The 16806-nt window shown below is 39.7% G+C and overlaps 2 protein-coding genes across 2 annotated transcripts; both read right to left on the bottom strand.

The window, feature by feature from the left end:
• Positions 1 to 207: 207 nt before the first annotated feature.
• LOC131394202 (olfactory receptor 7E24-like) lies at positions 208 to 1194 on the bottom strand. The gene has a single exon (XM_058525432.1). It carries the CDS (start codon positions 1135 to 1137, stop codon positions 208 to 210), a length of 930 nt encoding a protein of 309 aa, XP_058381415.1. The 5' UTR covers positions 1138 to 1194.
• Positions 1195 to 10880: 9686 nt separating this feature from the next.
• On the bottom strand, positions 10881 to 11849 carry LOC131394201 (olfactory receptor 7E178-like). Its single transcript, XM_058525431.1, has one exon. The coding sequence runs from the start codon at positions 11709 to 11711 to the stop codon at positions 10881 to 10883; it is 831 nt and encodes a 276-aa protein (XP_058381414.1). The 5' UTR covers positions 11712 to 11849.
• Positions 11850 to 16806: the final 4957 nt, after the last annotated feature.

Genomic DNA, 16806 nt, shown 5'->3' with positions numbered 1-16806 from the left:
AGAGACTATGACTTAAGTCAGGAGTCCAAAATGATCTCCCGACTGTCTTAGAACTATGCTAAGAGAGAAAATTGTGTGAAAAGAAGTCAGAGGAGCCACATGGGTACATATATACTATGTGATTGGAGATTCAGAATTTCTTGTTGCACATGTTTTTTGCTGCCTTTTCCAGTTCTATCATCCAAAAGAAAAGAACAGATATGGACATCAACCTATTCGGCTGACAATCCTCCACAAGGCATTCTTGATGTCCGTGTTCCTCAGGCTGTAGATGAAGGGGTTCAGCATAGGGGTGACCACAATGTACATCACTGAGGCCACCGCATCCTTCCTTGGGGAAGATGAGACAGTGGAACTGAGGTACACCCCAAGGCCTGTTCCATAAAATAAGCAAACAACTGACAGGTGAGAGCCACAGGTGGAGAAGGCTTTATGCTTCCCACTTGACGAGGGGACTCTCAGGATGGAAGAAATAATTCGAGTATAAGAGTAAAGGATCCCTGTGAGTGGAACACCACCAAAGATGGCACCAAGAACATAGATCAATATTTTATTGGTGGAGGTGTCAGAACAGGCAAGTTTGAGGAGTTGAGGGACATCACAAAAGAAATGAGGAATTTCCACCTTTCTGCAGAATGTAAGCTGTGACATCATCAAGTAATGCAACTGGGAGTCCAAAAGGCTGAGGAAAAATGACGCCAGGACCAACAAGCCACAGAGATGGAGGTTCATGGTGACCGGGTAGTGCAGAGGGTGACAAATGGCCACCAACCGGTCATAGGCCATCACAAGCAGGAGTAAATTGTCCAAACATCCCAAAAGAAAAGAAAAGGACACCTGAGTTAGGCAGCCTGCATAAGTGATGGATTTGCTGTGTGTCTGGAGGTTCACCAGCATCTTGGGGACTGTAGTGGTGCTGAAACCAATGTCAGCCAAAGACAGATTGGACAAGAAGAAGTACATGGGGCTGTGGAGGTGAGAGTCAGAGCTGACAGTCAGGATGATGAGGAGATTTCCGAGCACCGTGACCAGGTACATGGTCAGAAACAGACCAAAGAGGAGGGGCTTCAATTTTGGATCATCTGAGAGGCCCAGGAGGAGGAATTCTGGGACATATGTTAGATTCTGGGGTTTCATGCAGATTGGATACCTTTTGAAAAAGAAGAGAATGTTGAATAGACAAAACAAGTGTAGAGGTACTCAGGTAAATTTTCATATTTTGGATTCAAGCAATTCACAACTAAAGTATTCACACCTGAGGACCTTACACCCCACTATCTTCATCAGTATCTCTCAGTTGTGAACTCTCTTTAAAACTCATTCCTTACCTATGTCTTTGCTAGGCACCTGTTTCTATATACACTCACTTTAGAGCAACTAGGCCAAAGAATATTAGATAAGCAAAGATATTTTGAGATACCAAATCCATGAACACAGTAAACTACCTGCCCCTACTTTTGAAGGAAAAATATGGAATAAACGATATCCTTCTCTCTTTAAGAAAAAAAAATTTCTAACTGCTTTAAAAAGCAGTCAGGGGCCGGCCCCATGGCTTAGCGGCTAAGTGTGCGTGCTTTGCTGCTGGTTGCCTGGGTTCGGATCCCAGGCACGCACCAACCCACCACTTGCACGGCCATGCTGAGGCGGCATCCCACATACAGCAACTAGAAGGATGTGCAACTATGACATACAACTATCCACTGGGGCTTTAGGGAGAAAAAGGGAAAAAAAAAAAAAAAAAGGAGGAGGATTGGCAATGGATGTTAGCTCAGCACCGGTCTTTCTCAGCAAAAAGAGAGGAGGATTGCCGTGGATGTTAGATCAGGGCTGATCTTCCTCATAAAAACAAACAAAAAAAGCCATCAAATGTACTTTATCTTACCCAAATGCAGTGCAAGAAATTCCCTTGATTTAGAATGTAGCCCTAGAGGAGATAAAACCCCGTTAGCTGGATTCTAAATTAAAATAGAATGTTCATAATCAGATAGCACTTTTACATGCCAATTATCTCTATGGGTTTCCATCTTTATTTGATGTATGACATCCATCTTCCATGGATATGTGTTCACTGAATTGTGTGGATTGTCTAGTCACAGTCTTTTCAAATATAACTCAAATACACGAGAATTTGGCAGTGGTAGAGTTAACATTTTGATCAATATTTTTTTTAGTGAATGCACACAATCATGTAGCGTTGCTGATCCTGAAGTGGCATTAATTTACAATGCACCAATGATTAAACAAAATTACCTTTTGATGCACACTCTGTATCTATCTTTCATTTTTTGCCAGGTTATTTTGTATCAATGCTATACAATCTAAGGGAAATATCTGAGGTTAAGTTCACTTTTTGCTGTTTTTGTTTGTAGTCGCTTGGTAAAACTTCTTAAATATGTTTCTAATCCTAAACATTTGTGAAGAGTTGTTTTCTCCTCAAATCCAATCTCTTACGAATAGTTGAGAAATTTAGAACCAAATCCAGGTCTGAAACCTTAAGTTGGCCTGCTTATCCCTTCTTAAGAGCGTTTTAAGTCAATCCTTCCTTATAAGAGGTATTGCATTTCTCCTAAATTCAGCAGCCAAAAGGCATTCAGGTCTTCATTTCTCCTGGCAGGTCAAAAATATTTTCGTTTGGGAAAACTGCAAATGTGAAAAGAACAGAGAATACTATTATGAACACCTGGATTGTTTGCTCATCTGTAAAATGGGTATGTTAATTGAACCTACCTTATCGAGTTGCTATGAAAATCAAATTAAATAATAATGATAAAGTGCTTAGACAGTTGTTCTCAGTGCTGGTTGGTCATTATAATTACCCGTTGATCTTTAAAAACTTACAGATGTGCTGGTCACATCCTAGAAGCAATTAAATCCGAATATCTACATGTAATTCCTTTGGTCAGACTAACACATAGCCAGGGTAGAGAACCATTGACAGGCACTTAGTAAATGCTCCATTAATGTTACCTAGCATTATTATTGTTACCATTTGTTTTGAGAGCTGCGGTGGACTCAATTGGAGACGTAAAAAGAAACTTTCCAACCCAAATGAATGGACCGAATGTATATTTTATTATATAGAAGAGAGTAAAGGCGATAGTCCTCAAACAGATCCGAATACATCAAATAACAAGAGGGAAATGACACAGATCGATCAGAAAGGGAAACATCAGATTGACTGAAGGGAAGTAACACAAATTGACCAGAAAGAGAAACACCAGGTCGACCGAGAGAGAAACATCAGATCGGTTACTCACAACATCCATGCCCTTGTGCTGGAGAGAGTCTCTTCAACTGACATGGCTAGGTGGGAGTCCAATCATCAGAGGTCCTGGGCTAGGCATCCCTTCCACAGGTGAGACTCTCACCAGGCCTCAGTTTCCAGCAGTTTATATAGCATCAGTAATCTCCAGAGTAAGCATTTGCAGAGTTTTCAGAATAAGCATTTGGTGTTCTCATGCACAAATGATTATCAGTTGCATACGTGCACTGAGCCCCCTGGCTATTGTCCCAGCCGGGCACTTGTGTACATGCATTGTGCTCCCTGGTTATCATCCCAGTCTGGCACAGCTGGCCAGTGCATCCCGAGCTATGATGCCCAAAGAGCCTTGTAATCTTAGAAATTGCAACTATCTCTGTGGGAGAAGGGCCAGTTCCCACCACGCAGAAAGCAGCTTTATATTTCTTTGTGTGCTAATGGCTGTAGGTCCATGGAACAGCCAAACATGACTATACTTTTGTCAAGACACTATTATTACCTACCACTCATGTTAAACATATAAATATTTAACCAGACTTACTTCAGAACTCATATTTATTACCAATAAAAGTTGAGAGTGTTTTTGCTATCCTTGCATGATCCCAAACTCCTGCACTTCAGTGGCCCAAAGGCAAACATTGCCATGAATTTGGTGGATGTATTTTCTCTTCAATGTTTCATTATGTCAGTATTGATTTATGTATTTACAAACGGTTTTCCTGAAAACTCACCTAAATATTATCTTAATACACTTATTGTTTCCTGAGAAGTTCTCATTTACTAATATATTTTATTTTAAGTCTCTGTGAAGTACACACATCTATTTCAAACAACTTAAACGATGCATAGTATTACCTGAAAGATGAACTTAATTTTATCTTTCAACTTTTTATTATAATATTCCTAATAAAATTCTTCTGCCCATTTCCATATCACACAAGTGAGAATTTCCATAAGATATATGCATGAAAGATAATTGTTTGAGTTGTAAAAGTCAATACATTTGCAATTTTACTATTAGTTATCTACATTTCTTTTGCCAATAGAAAATTTAGACAAAATCAACTACATGCTCTTTTTGTCAAAGTACGGAATCAGAAAGATCCCTCAAGTCTATCTTGCAATGGTCTTTTCATGATAGATCCATAGGAAAATTCCCACGTTGTATAGGGAATAATATTTCCTTATATCAAATTTCCAAAATGGGCTGCAAAATACATTACTCCTCATAGAGAACTCTGTGATCTACAATATTCATTTACTAAAGTCCTGTGTAAAACACTTGACTCATTCCCCTAATTCACAGATGAACTCATCAAATTCCAAGAGAATGAAGCTATGGTTTTACTACTGTTTGCTCATCTGGGTCTAAAGAAGTTTTCAAAAGAAAACAACAATTCCACTCAGTTCAAGAAGACAAAGACCTGGGATGGCAATCAGGAGACCTTTGTCTGAGTCACACGTCTTTCACCCACTACATGAGGAGGTTTGTGTCACTCTCCACCTCTCTTGGCTGGTATCCCTTACCTAGAAATGGGGAGAATGGTATCCATTCCTAGGATATGTGTGGCACATAACAGAGGTTTTAACTTCATAAATATCCACTCATGGGATTTAAATCAGAATTAGAATCATTATTGGCATAGTTGCTTTATTGATGAAACACAACCCCAAGAAAGTTTTAATGACCTTTTATTCTATTACATGGCAGAGAGATAGAAGCCTATCATGTCCCAGGGAATTCGTTCGTGGAATGAGTGGAAAGCCTGACATGTGTCTCACTTCACACAATAATTGTTACTTCCTTTTCTCTTTCTCTCTCTTTTATTATTTTTATGAAAATCTCCACAATTTTTTTTCTATAATTGAATGTTGTAAATGTTATTTAATGTAAAATGATGGCTCCCTTAGAAAGTTTGTGACACAGATATAAACAAGCACTGTTTTATTTTTTGTCTAATTCTACATAACGTGGCTGGAAGGAATGAAAGTACAGGCAGGAAAGGGCCCAGTATGTGGAAGCCATATTAACTATGCTCTGTTCTTGAGAACCACGGAAGAGTCTATTCAATATATAACAGGGATTCTTGCTGTTCTGGTAGCCTCGTCTGTGCCAAGCAATGATAGGCTCTGAGGAATCAGACATGAATAAGACCAAGTTGTTTCCCTTCATGCATTCAAAATCTACTTGTATGAGGAGAAAAATAAAATGTTCTGTCAGGATCTAGAGAAAACCAAACCTGCAGACCACAGGATAATTTAGTTGAATAGATGGTGCTTAGCCTTGATGAGGCTATAACACTAATGATAATACCTGAAATTTACTTTGCCCTTACTATATGCATGCATCACATATTCACTCACATGCTCAGTGCTCATTTGGTTTAATTCTTATTCAACATCCTTGTATCAACTGGAGATCAATTCAGATGACAACGCTGAGGCTCAGAGTTATTAAGAACTTTCCCAGAGTCACACAGATAGTAAGTAGAAGAGATGGATTGAAAACTAAATGGTGGCTCTCTGAGGCCCATGCACAGAATTTATTCATTTTGTTTCTCTACACATCAGAGAGTTTAAGCAGACATCCAGAGGTCACTTCTAAGTTTACCAAGATATACCTTTTAATGGTTTCTTGTTTCATGACTAAGAATGGAACCTAATATCCTGACTTTATGTCTTCCTCAGAGATCAAGAGTTAAATTATAAGAGTGGAAGAGGAAATGAACAGTGAAGAAAATCAGGTGCAGGGACAAGAGAGAGATCTGCCCTGAATTGCCATGAGCTGACTCTTTCTGTGGTTCCCACCTTGTCTTCAGCCATCTTTCCTGTAGTTGATGTAGCAGGTTCACCCCACTGCTCTCTGCTGTGGTCACCAGAAACCTCAAATGGAAGAGTACAGTGAGCTGGAGTTTCTGCCTGGAGTAACAGGGCAGAGACGCACAGATTGGGCTGGAATATTGTCTAGGTGCCCAATGAATGGAGTTCATTGTCTGGATTCAAGCATGACTTTGACCATTTCCTTTCCCAAGGCCTGGAAAAACTGTATAACAATGTTGTGCTCCTATCGTCAACTCTAAAATGATGATAATGCACGTTGCTCTCTTTTGGGGGCAGTGATGCAGATCATATATAGCAAGCCACATAAAAAACATAGCTCAGCACCTGGCACTTGGAATCCCTAGGTAAAAGTTTGTCATACACTGGTTACCTCATCATTTGCATCTTTATCATCATCATCACTTTCATGATCATTTTGAGTGCTTAGGAGACACTTTAGAGGGAACTATTTCCTGCATTGGTGGGGAAGATGTCTATGGGAGATGGAACCAGTGTGAGAGGAAAATAGAAATTTAAATCAGAGTTCTAGGATCCCCATCAGAATCAATAATGTAAACTTCACAGGGCACTGAGCTGAGTGTTTGCATTTTGCTTTTCTCCCCTCTGGCTACCCTGTTCTGCTGACTGCCCCTCCCTTACCTGGTGTTTGATGAGGGTTGAGGCTCTGTCCTCAGAACTGGCAGGAAGACATACTCAGTTGTAGGCCTCCTGGTGCAGACAACCACTCTGAGAAGAGGAGAAACAGGTATAGAGCCCACTGGACTGGAGCTGGCTAACCTAGGGACTGGAAAGCACAGGCTGATTATTTACAGCAGCACGGCCTTGAGAGCTCAATGCACATAGCACATAATTAGGCAAATCGGTCTATGGTCTCCCAATCTCTGAGGACTTGCTAATTTAACAGAAGAGGAAAAGAAAAATAAAGTGAATGTACTAGGAAAACTCTAGCCTCTTTGTCTTCTCAGGAGGACCTCTGCTCATAACTTCTGAGTTCCAAGTCGCTTCTCTTATCATAAAATTTGAATACACTTTTTTCAACTAGAGAAAGCAATATGTGACTTTTATATCTGCAAACCCATTGAATTAATCACGTAATTTAGAGAGAGGTAGGTCTTCTATAGCAAGAATCTCATAGTATTTCTATGTTCACAGTTAAGATTTACATGTCTAAGGAGACCTTCCTATTTTTCTTTCTATAGTGCTGGTTTGGGGTTTTGAGTTTTATGTGTTGGAGATTTATGTGTTTTGCTATTTTGAATGACAGTCCAGGTTCTAATTTCTCTGTCCAGTAGATGTATGTTGTTACATTAAACAACTCTTTATTTTGACATATTTATCTGGTAACTTGATAGTTTGCTTAAATACTTCAAGTGGTCTCTGAGATGTCTACATTTAAAATGTAGGCCAGGGCTGCAGTCATCTCAAGGCTTGACTGGAAGAGTGTCTGATCCCAAGCTCACTTACAAGGCAGTTGATAGGATTCAATTGCTTGAGGGCCAGAGGCTTCCCTTAGTTTCTTGCCAGATGGGCCTCTCCATCAGGCAGTTGACAACATGGCAGCCAGCTTCCATCAGATCCAGCTGGTGAGACAGCCGGCAGGGTGAAAGATGCATCCTTCTAGACATTTATATGGGAAGGGGCAACCCATATATTTCCAAATTTTATTCATTGGAAGTAAGACACTATGTCCATCCCACACTCAAGGAGATGGGTATATCCAAGGGTGTGAATATATACAGCAGGAGGATTTGGGAGCATCTTTGAAGCTACCCACCACACAGGCCTCACCCTCTATCAGGACAGTTGACTCTAAAAAGAGTCAGATGATGGAGACGTTCTTCTGGTTTCCAGCAGCATCTTCAACCCATCACACCATCATCTTTTCAGGAAAAATTTCTTGGAGAAAAACTGGCTCATGGAAGAATTTGCTCTGTTTTGGGTACATCTGCAGATCCCACCATGCCACTCCTGGCCATACAGTCAGAAATTGCTCTAGTTTGTCTTACACCAATGTCATTCATGTCCATTGATGTCAGAGCAAGCCATAGCTATTCAGTGCCCAAATTCAATAAACTTCTGATTTCAGCTCCTCTAGAGAGGGTTCATCTCTCTCTAAATATATTTTCTTTAGAATCTTTGTGTTGAAGTCTTTGATATCATGTGCTTTTGGCTTATAAAGTCAGATGTGTGGGAGATGGTCTGTTGCAACCTTTTACATCTTATCTTCACAGTCTTCCTGGTATGTAGTTCTCTGTATTAGGAACTCAGAGACTGATTCCTCATTAACCATAAGTAGAAAGCTAGAATATTTATCCTATTGAGCTAGCCATAAGAGAAATGATGCTAAGTATGTGTGTGTGCATTAATGGCAGAGGAAAATCTGGGAGAGACCAAATGATCAAATGTCATGGGTTTAAGAAGGATTAGAGGAGAGGTGACTGGTGAGACGTTGTAGATATTAGGGTCACTGCCAAAATGGGTTTAGAAGACATGGTATGAAAACCAAAGACATGTTTGTGAGCGATTTGTTTTGTGTTTTTCCCAAATCCCCCTTCCTGCTATGATGCATATTCTTGAATGAAACAGAAATATGAACACTTTCTTGTATTCTCTTTTTAATGTCCATTTGAGAGATTTCCATCCTCAATTTTTTATCCCTGTATTATTTGTAGACTTATAAGCCCACACTTTATTTTGTAACTTTTAATCTTGTGCGTACTATTAGATGGGGAAAAAAAGATCCTATTTAAAATTCATACTAATATAAATAAACCAATGATACATTTCTTCTCTCAGGAGATTTTAGAGCACTCTACAGAAGGTCCAGTGGTCCTGGGAGGAAGGGAAATGCTGGATATGTGGATTAAAAATATTTTCACTTTTTCTAGTAAAAGAGGGAATGATTTATTCAACATTATACAAAGTAAAAGTGTGCCTAGTTTCTGCCCTCACTGTGCTAGATTTGGAGCATAAACATAAAGGATATTAAGTCTCAGCCCTTAAATTATGAATGGTGACATTTGCAAAAATGATAATATCTTTGCTTTGGCATCCAGGTTAAAGCACACTTTGAGTTTTAAAGTTCATTATTGGTGAACTTGGTAGGTGATTTAGCTTAGTGGTAAAAGACAGAGTGAATTAAACTAGTTAATGGAAAGCCTTTCAGAGAGTCCAGATTGCTACCTCAGAAACTATGTGTAGCATCTCTAAAGGAAATATTGATATGCAGATTGATATGTATATCGGTACCTGGCTATGTTGCACAAGAGAGAAGAAGCCCAAAGACAGATTGATCATGACAGAAGACAGGGAAGCATGGTTACAAAGTGGAATCCTAAAGAGGCTGTTACTAATGAAAGGAAAGTTCTCCCTTTAGCTGAGAACATGGCCCTTTTCTATCCTGGAGTAATGAAAATTAGAAAAAGTTAAATGTATTCATAAAGACTTGGGTGACTTAAACATCTGCAGATACAATGAGAACAACAGAGGAACTGGAAACATCATACCACTACTTTAAACATCAATTGTATACCCTTGACAAGACATATCATTACAATCACCTTTTTTTTCCCCTGAGCTCACTCTACAAACTTCCAAATACAAAATCTCACCTCATACCTTTTTCCTCCTGTATGATTTATCAGTCAGTGTTCAATAAAGAAAAAAAGAAAGCACACTAGTTATTTGAGTGAAGACAATTTAATAAAAGTAATTGATTAAGTCATTATTGAAAGATGAAAGCCATAAAAGAAAAAGGTGGTAACATAAAGATGGAACTCCAGGAAGTGACCATACCATAGGCTAAGGGATTACAGGGATACTGTTGGGCTTAATGGGCATGATGACATTTACTGACCCCTACTGGAAGAAGCTTAAAAAAAAAAGACCAGATGGAAAATCAGAGCAGTAGTTTAAAGATCCTCCCACTACTCCAGCATCACAAATTAAAGTATAGCAGTGTGACTTTGGAGCAGAAAAACAATAGCTTAATAACAAGCACATATGTAGAATGTGGAGGGAGAAGATATGTGAAAAAATGTTAGCAAGAATATGAGAAAATTCACATTGCCTGTTACTGTGGCAAGTTCTTTTGTATCTTCTCCTTTATTACCTCTGATCACTTTAAAATCTTCAGGATGTGATCATGAACAGTAAAGGACCTAAGACATACAAGTCATCTTTGAATAAAAGGTCTGACAAAATTCAATAGCTCTGTACCTTGGCTTCATATTAGACCCACCTGGGGTGCTGTTAAAACTGTTCATACTCTTTTTACTCTGCAGTCCAATTAAATCTCAGTCTATGGTGGTGGGACTTAGGCAAGAGAATTTTTAAAGCTCATCAGATTCTTCCGGTATGAAGCTACGATTGGGGACCAGTGATATTCTCTCACACAACCTGCATCAATAGATTTAATCAAAGCCAAAGTTCTATGGAAAATATACATAAGCAGTGAAATGGTTGAGAATTATATATATATATAAAAGAGAGTTCTGAATTTCTACAGGATGTCTGGCTCATAGGTGAAAAATACAGAAAATTCAATAGATGTAATAGATTTCAATTGTGAACTGATTTTGACATACATAGGATCCCAGAATATTCTCTTAATCCCATCAAAGATATGCAATTTTCAGATATGATAAATCAAGTGGAATGAAAACTGTGAGCTACAAAAGTTATGTGACCAAAGAGGCATGTTTGCCGATTCCAGCTGTTTGGTTTGCAGTCATTTCTAAAACTCAGAACACAGAGGGGGGAAAAGGCCCAAGGATTGAGACTAGGTTGTTCTTCTGAGGAACATTTGCAAGGCTCTCTTGATGTCTCTGTTCCTCAGGCTGTAGATGAAGGGGTTCAGCATAGGAGTGACTACAGTGTACATCACTGATGCCACCGCATCCTTCTTGGAAGAATGTAAGACAGTTGAGCTGAAGTACACCCCAAGGCCTGTTCCATAGAATAAGCAAACAACTGACAGGTGAGAGCCACAGGTGGAGAAGGCTTTGTACCTTCCACTTGTTGATGGGACTCTCAAAATTGAGGAAACAATTCGTGTATAAGATAAAAGGATCCCTGAGACTGGAACACCACCAAAGATGGCACCAATAATGTACATTAATATTTTATTGGTGGAGGCATCATTACAGGCAAGCTTGAGGAGTTGAGGAGGGTCACAGAAAAAATGAGGAATTTCCACGTTTGTGCAAAAAGTAAGTTGTGACATCAGTAAGCAGTGCAGCTGGGAGTCCAAAAGGCTGATCAAAAAAGACACCAGAACCAATAGGCTACAGAGGCTGGGGTTCATGATCACTGAGTAGTGCAAGGGATGACAAATAGCTACAAACCGATCATAGGCCATCACAGATAGGAGTACACTGTCCAAACATCCAAAAAGGTTAAAAGAAGACAACTGAATCAGGCAGCCCACATAGGAGATCCCTCTGCCATGAGTTTGAATGTCCAAAATCATCTTTGGGACTGTAGTAGAAGTAAAACCAATGTCAGCCATGGATAGGATGGAGAAGAAGAAGTACATGGGGGTGTGGAGGTGGGAGTCAGAGGTGACAGCCAGGATGATGAGCAGATTCCCCAGCATGGTGACCAGGTACATGGATAGGAACAGAGCAAATATTAGAGGCTGCAGTTCTGGATTATCTGAGAGCCCCAGGAGGCGGAATTCCAAGACACCTGTCAGATTCTGTGGTTCCACATAGCGGGGACACCTTTTGGAAAATAAATGAGCATTGATATAGAGGAAACAAATATACCGGTACCCAGTGGTGTGTCTATATTTTGAATTGAAGTAATTCATAAATAAAGTATTCACACTTGAGGAGCATACTCCTTTAGCAACATTTCTCAGTTGTGGCAAATGCATTCTTCTCAGAACTCTTTTCTCTTTGGCTTTGCTACATTCACTGGTTTCTATGTGCATCCACTTTGCAAAGAATGGGCTAAAGAAATTAGCAGGGATATTTAGAGATTTTAAAAATCCATACACGCACTAACATATCAGTTCCCTCCTCTGAAGGAAACAAAAGGAATAAGAAATATCCTCTCCCTTAAGGAGAAAATTGTTTTAATTAAAGGACACTAGTAAACAGTCAAATGGACTTTATTTTATGCAAATGCAGGGCAATTAATTACCTTGATTATTACTATTATAAACATCCTATAAGAAGTATGTGATATAGTTTCCGACTCCATTTTTTGAGTGTGATTTTTGGCTGTTAACAGATTTTAAGTCACATCTCTCTCTCTTGCCCTTCTGCCCAACATCCAGGGTAGCTGATCAAAAAGCCTGTGTCCTCCAGGTATAAAATTAATCAGTCATGGGGATGTAATGCACAACATAGTGACTACAGTTCATAATACCATATTGCATATTTGCAAGTTGCTAAGAGAGTAGATATTAAAAGTTCTTGTCGGGGACTGGCCTGGTGGGCAAGTGGTTAAGTGCGAGCGCTCCACTGCGGTGGCCCGGGGTTCACCAGTTCTGATCCCGGGGGCGCACAGACGCACCGCTTGTCAAGCCGTGCCGTGGCGGCATCGCGTATAAAGTAGAGGAAGATGATCATGGATGTTAGCCCAGGGCCACTCTTCCTCAGCAAAAAGAGGAGGATTGGGAGATGTTAGCTCTGGGCTGATCTTCCTCACACACACAAAAAACAAAAAATAAAAATAAAAGTTCTCATCACAAGAAAAAATGTTTATAACTACATATGGTGACAGGTGTTAACTAGACTTATTGTGGTGATTTCACAATATATACAAATATTGAATCTTTATATTGTACACCTGAAACTAACATACTGTTTTATGTCAATTATAACTCAATTAAAAAGAAAAAAAGAAAGCCTGCCTCCTCCCTCCTTTGGAGACAGCAAGAGATTCAAACCTCACAAGCCCAAGTACATATGCAGGAACTCTCACGGTGAACTCACACTGTAACCATAATAAAAAAAAAAATGCAAGCCAACCACTTTCCTTGAACTCTTGTGTCATTTCAGAGCAGCTTAGAAGGCCTGCTAGGTTCTCCTCAGACAGGGAGATCTTTATCAGAGAGATAAAATTTGGTATACCCTCTTGTGTGTTGAGGCATTATCAACCTTGACATCTAAGCCCAGTTTTGGTTGGGAGTGCATTCTATTTCTGCAGAGTGTCCACTAAACTTGATGCAGCAATTGGAACACTGAGACAATGACCTCAGAGGTCTTCCTAGTCTTGCTCTGACTTGCTCCCTCGCTCTGCTGCCTGATGACAAGCAAGCACTTTGAGCTACCGCCTGCTAGAAGTCTGCACTTGGCACTGCGCTACATTGTACTGCATTTGTTGAGTCTTTCCAATCCTCTCTTATAGATATAACTTATCTAATTTCGATGTTGCAATGATTACTTGGCTATTAGAGACAAGAGTACAGGATTAGGTTCTTCCTTAAAGTGGCCCTGAGGCTTATGTCTCAGCCCAGACCTATCTGTATGTCTTGGAATGAAGCTGTGACTGATGCTAGGGTCATGGGAAAGACTCTTATCCTGATTGTTTGTATGTTTCAACCAGGGATTGGCCCTTTTGGTGCTGAGGGGAAAGAGTATACCCTGAGCAAAATATAGGTCCATTGGATGGTTCCTCATGAAGGAGTCGTCCTTAGGAAAATGAAAGAGAGAGAGAGGGAGACAGAGAGAGAGGGAGAAAGGAGAAGGGGAAGAAGGAGAAGAAGAAGGTGGCAGCCATTGTGTGTCATGCTGAGGTCTGCACTCCTAAAAACAGACCAGAATATTTAAATACCTCTGCTACTACTGTCTCCCCATGCCTTTGTCACAACAAAAATAAAGATCCTCAGGGTTATAGGGAGAAACACACATGGCATCGCTGTACCACAGTGAAGGGATTAATTCAAACCTCATTTAAGCACAGGGCATATAAACCACATAAAACAACCGTTATCATGGAGGAGGTCCCTAACCCTGAAGATACTGATTTGAGGCTCTCTGGAAAGGAATATTTAAATATGAGCAGGATAAAGAGGGCCTCCCTTGACTTATATACAGAGACAAAAAATGAATAAATAAAAAGAAAAAAAAAGAGAAAAAAAGAAACCTGAATATGTGAGAGGAAACAAAAAACTGAAAGAGAGGTATACAATTTGACTCAGTTGGAAGTCTAAAATTTACTGAAAGAATATACAGGACAAAAAATGAAAGGGCACAGATGAGCTTTTGCATCTCTTCAATATAGGTTCTGAATTAACTTTAGTATCTGCTGAAATGAACTGCAAATGAAGGAAAACCTTCATATTTTCAATCAATACTGGGGCTCAAATTACAGCAATAGTTGGGGATCCCACTAAATTTGAACAAGGTCCCCTCTATAATCTGAGGGATGTTCTTGAACATAAAAAGAGAGGACAAACAGTATGCTTTCCCTTCACCATTGGAACTATTGTCTTGTCTGAATTCCCCTTTGTGATAGCACCCATTGCCCTCAAAAATCCCATAGTGGGCAGGGACATGCTGACTAAATTTAATTAATCTTTAGCCCTGTGTAGGAAAAACCTACCCATTTTTTCACCTCCTGTTCTGTCTCCTTTACTTGCACACACAGAAGTCCTCACTTCTGACATTTCTGTTCACCAGATGTGGGGCTATTCCCCACACCAAGTAATTCTCCATGACACCAACTGAGTGTCGTACAATTTGACTCAGTTCTGACACTGTCTACCTGGAGTCTCAGATCCCACAGATTAAGGGCTCAGTCCCACAAGACTGCTCCCACTTCAGATGCTCATCATAAGAGGGAAGTCCCCCAGGTTACCCATAACTTGTGTCCAACATGGCTACAAATCAGAGGTCCCCATGACCCCCTCCTTAGGTTTGATTAATTTGTCACTCTGGGAAGAGTGCTTGGAGGGAAATGACCCATCTCCTTCATTTCTTTAGTCATACAGGTCATCCCTAGAAGAGATGAAAACCATGACAGGAAAGCCCAGTGTGTGGAAGCCATATTGACTATGCTGTGTTCCTGTGAACTAACAAAGGGTAATCAATATTTACAGAGATTTATATATATATATATAAAATAAATGTATATAGTTTTGTTTGCCTACACTGTGACAACCATAATGTAGGTAATGGGGAATCAGAAATGAGTGAGACTCAGTCATTTCTCCACAAGCATTCTACCTGGAGTGACCTGGAAAGAGAAAGGAAAGGTTGAGTAGGTTGGTTGGGTCTTTTGTTTATTGTATTTTAAAATTTTGTTTAACCCCCTATGCCAAAAAAATATTATAATTTCACCAATATACAAAATTGAGATATTTTACCTTCCTTTTTTGTACATCTTCAAAATGTGGTATTTTATACTGACAGCACATCTCAATTTGGAGTAGCCACTTTTCAGAGGCTCAATACCCATATGAATCTAAATTGTATGGAAAGACATTGTCCTGTGTCCTGTGAATAGAGTCTCACTGCTCAGATCCAAACCTGACTTCACCCCTTTTTACCCCAGGACCTGGTACAAATCAAATAGAATACTGTGTTCCTTTCCTCAACTGTAAAATAATGATAATGTGTGCACCTATATCTTGGGTGGTGATTATGCAGATGAAAACTAAAAAGCTACATAGCACATAGATCAGAGCTTGTCATAAGGAAACCCTCAAAAAAGTTTTTGTGATGTACTGGTATTCTCCTTGTCACCATCATGATCATAATCATCAAATACATGATCATTTTGGAGTGCTTACAGGATGGTTTAGAGAGATCTATGCCCTGCTCTGGTGAGGACGATGCCTATGGAAGCTAGAAATAGTGGTGGACGAAAGCAGAATTCTGATTGAGAATTCTGAAATCTCCAACAGAAAAAAGAACAAAAATCATTGACCTCTCAGTTGACACTTTGCATAGTGATGCCCTCCCATCTGGCTGTCTCCATACTCTTGCTTGTCTTAATAATGAGGAAACAAGATGCTCCATAGTCTCCCTGGGTACTCACTTGTCTGTGCTGTGTCTCTGCTGACTCATAACCTAGGAGTTTGGATCCGCTGCCGTCTCCTGCCTGGTAAATGGTGAGAGCTGAGCCTCTATTCTCAGGACTGACAGGAAGGCAGATTCAGGCACGGATCCCCTGATGGATATGGTGACTTTGTGGGGAGGAGATACAGGTATGAAGCCCAGCTGGGACTGGCACATTGAAAAGTTGGAGGCACTGGCTAATTATTCACTCCCGTATGGCCTTGAGCATTCAATGCACCGATCTCATAATTAGTGAAACTGTTCTACGTTATCTTAATCTCTGCGGACTTCCTAATATTAACACAAGAGGAAAAGGAGAAAAGTGACTGCATTTAGAAGAGTCTGGGCCTTCCTATTCTCAGGAGAAAACTCCTCTGTACACGTTGCTTCTGACTTCCAATTTCAAGGGCCTTAAATAAAATGCAGACGTTTTTAAAAATTTAATTTACAGCTCTTTGACTTTGATATCTATAAATCTATTATATTAATCATGTAAATAATGGAGAATTGGGTCTCCTATAATAAGAATCTGAAACTATTTCCATCTTCTCAGTTAAGATTTCTATCTCTAAACGGAACTTTCCATTTGCCTTTTTTAGGGTTTTGCTTATATAAATAAAGCCCAAGTTCTAATTTTTCTCTTTCATTGATGTATGTTGGTATATTAGAAAACTATTGACTTTATACATTTAT

Source organism: Diceros bicornis, chromosome 30, assembly GCF_020826845.1.
Source record: "Diceros bicornis minor isolate mBicDic1 chromosome 30, mDicBic1.mat.cur, whole genome shotgun sequence".
Classification (NCBI taxonomy): domain Eukaryota; kingdom Metazoa; phylum Chordata; class Mammalia; order Perissodactyla; family Rhinocerotidae; genus Diceros; species Diceros bicornis.
This window is presented reverse-complemented; position numbering and strand designations above follow the sequence as displayed.

What these genes read in the sequence shown, in the direction of transcription:
- LOC131394202 (XM_058525432.1), bottom strand. Translation starts at nt 1,137, where the DNA reads ATGAAACCCCAGAATCTAACATATGTCCCAGAATTCCTCCTCCTGGGC.
- LOC131394201 (XM_058525431.1), bottom strand. Translation starts at nt 11,711, where the DNA reads ATGTACCTGGTCACCATGCTGGGGAATCTGCTCATCATCCTGGCTGTC.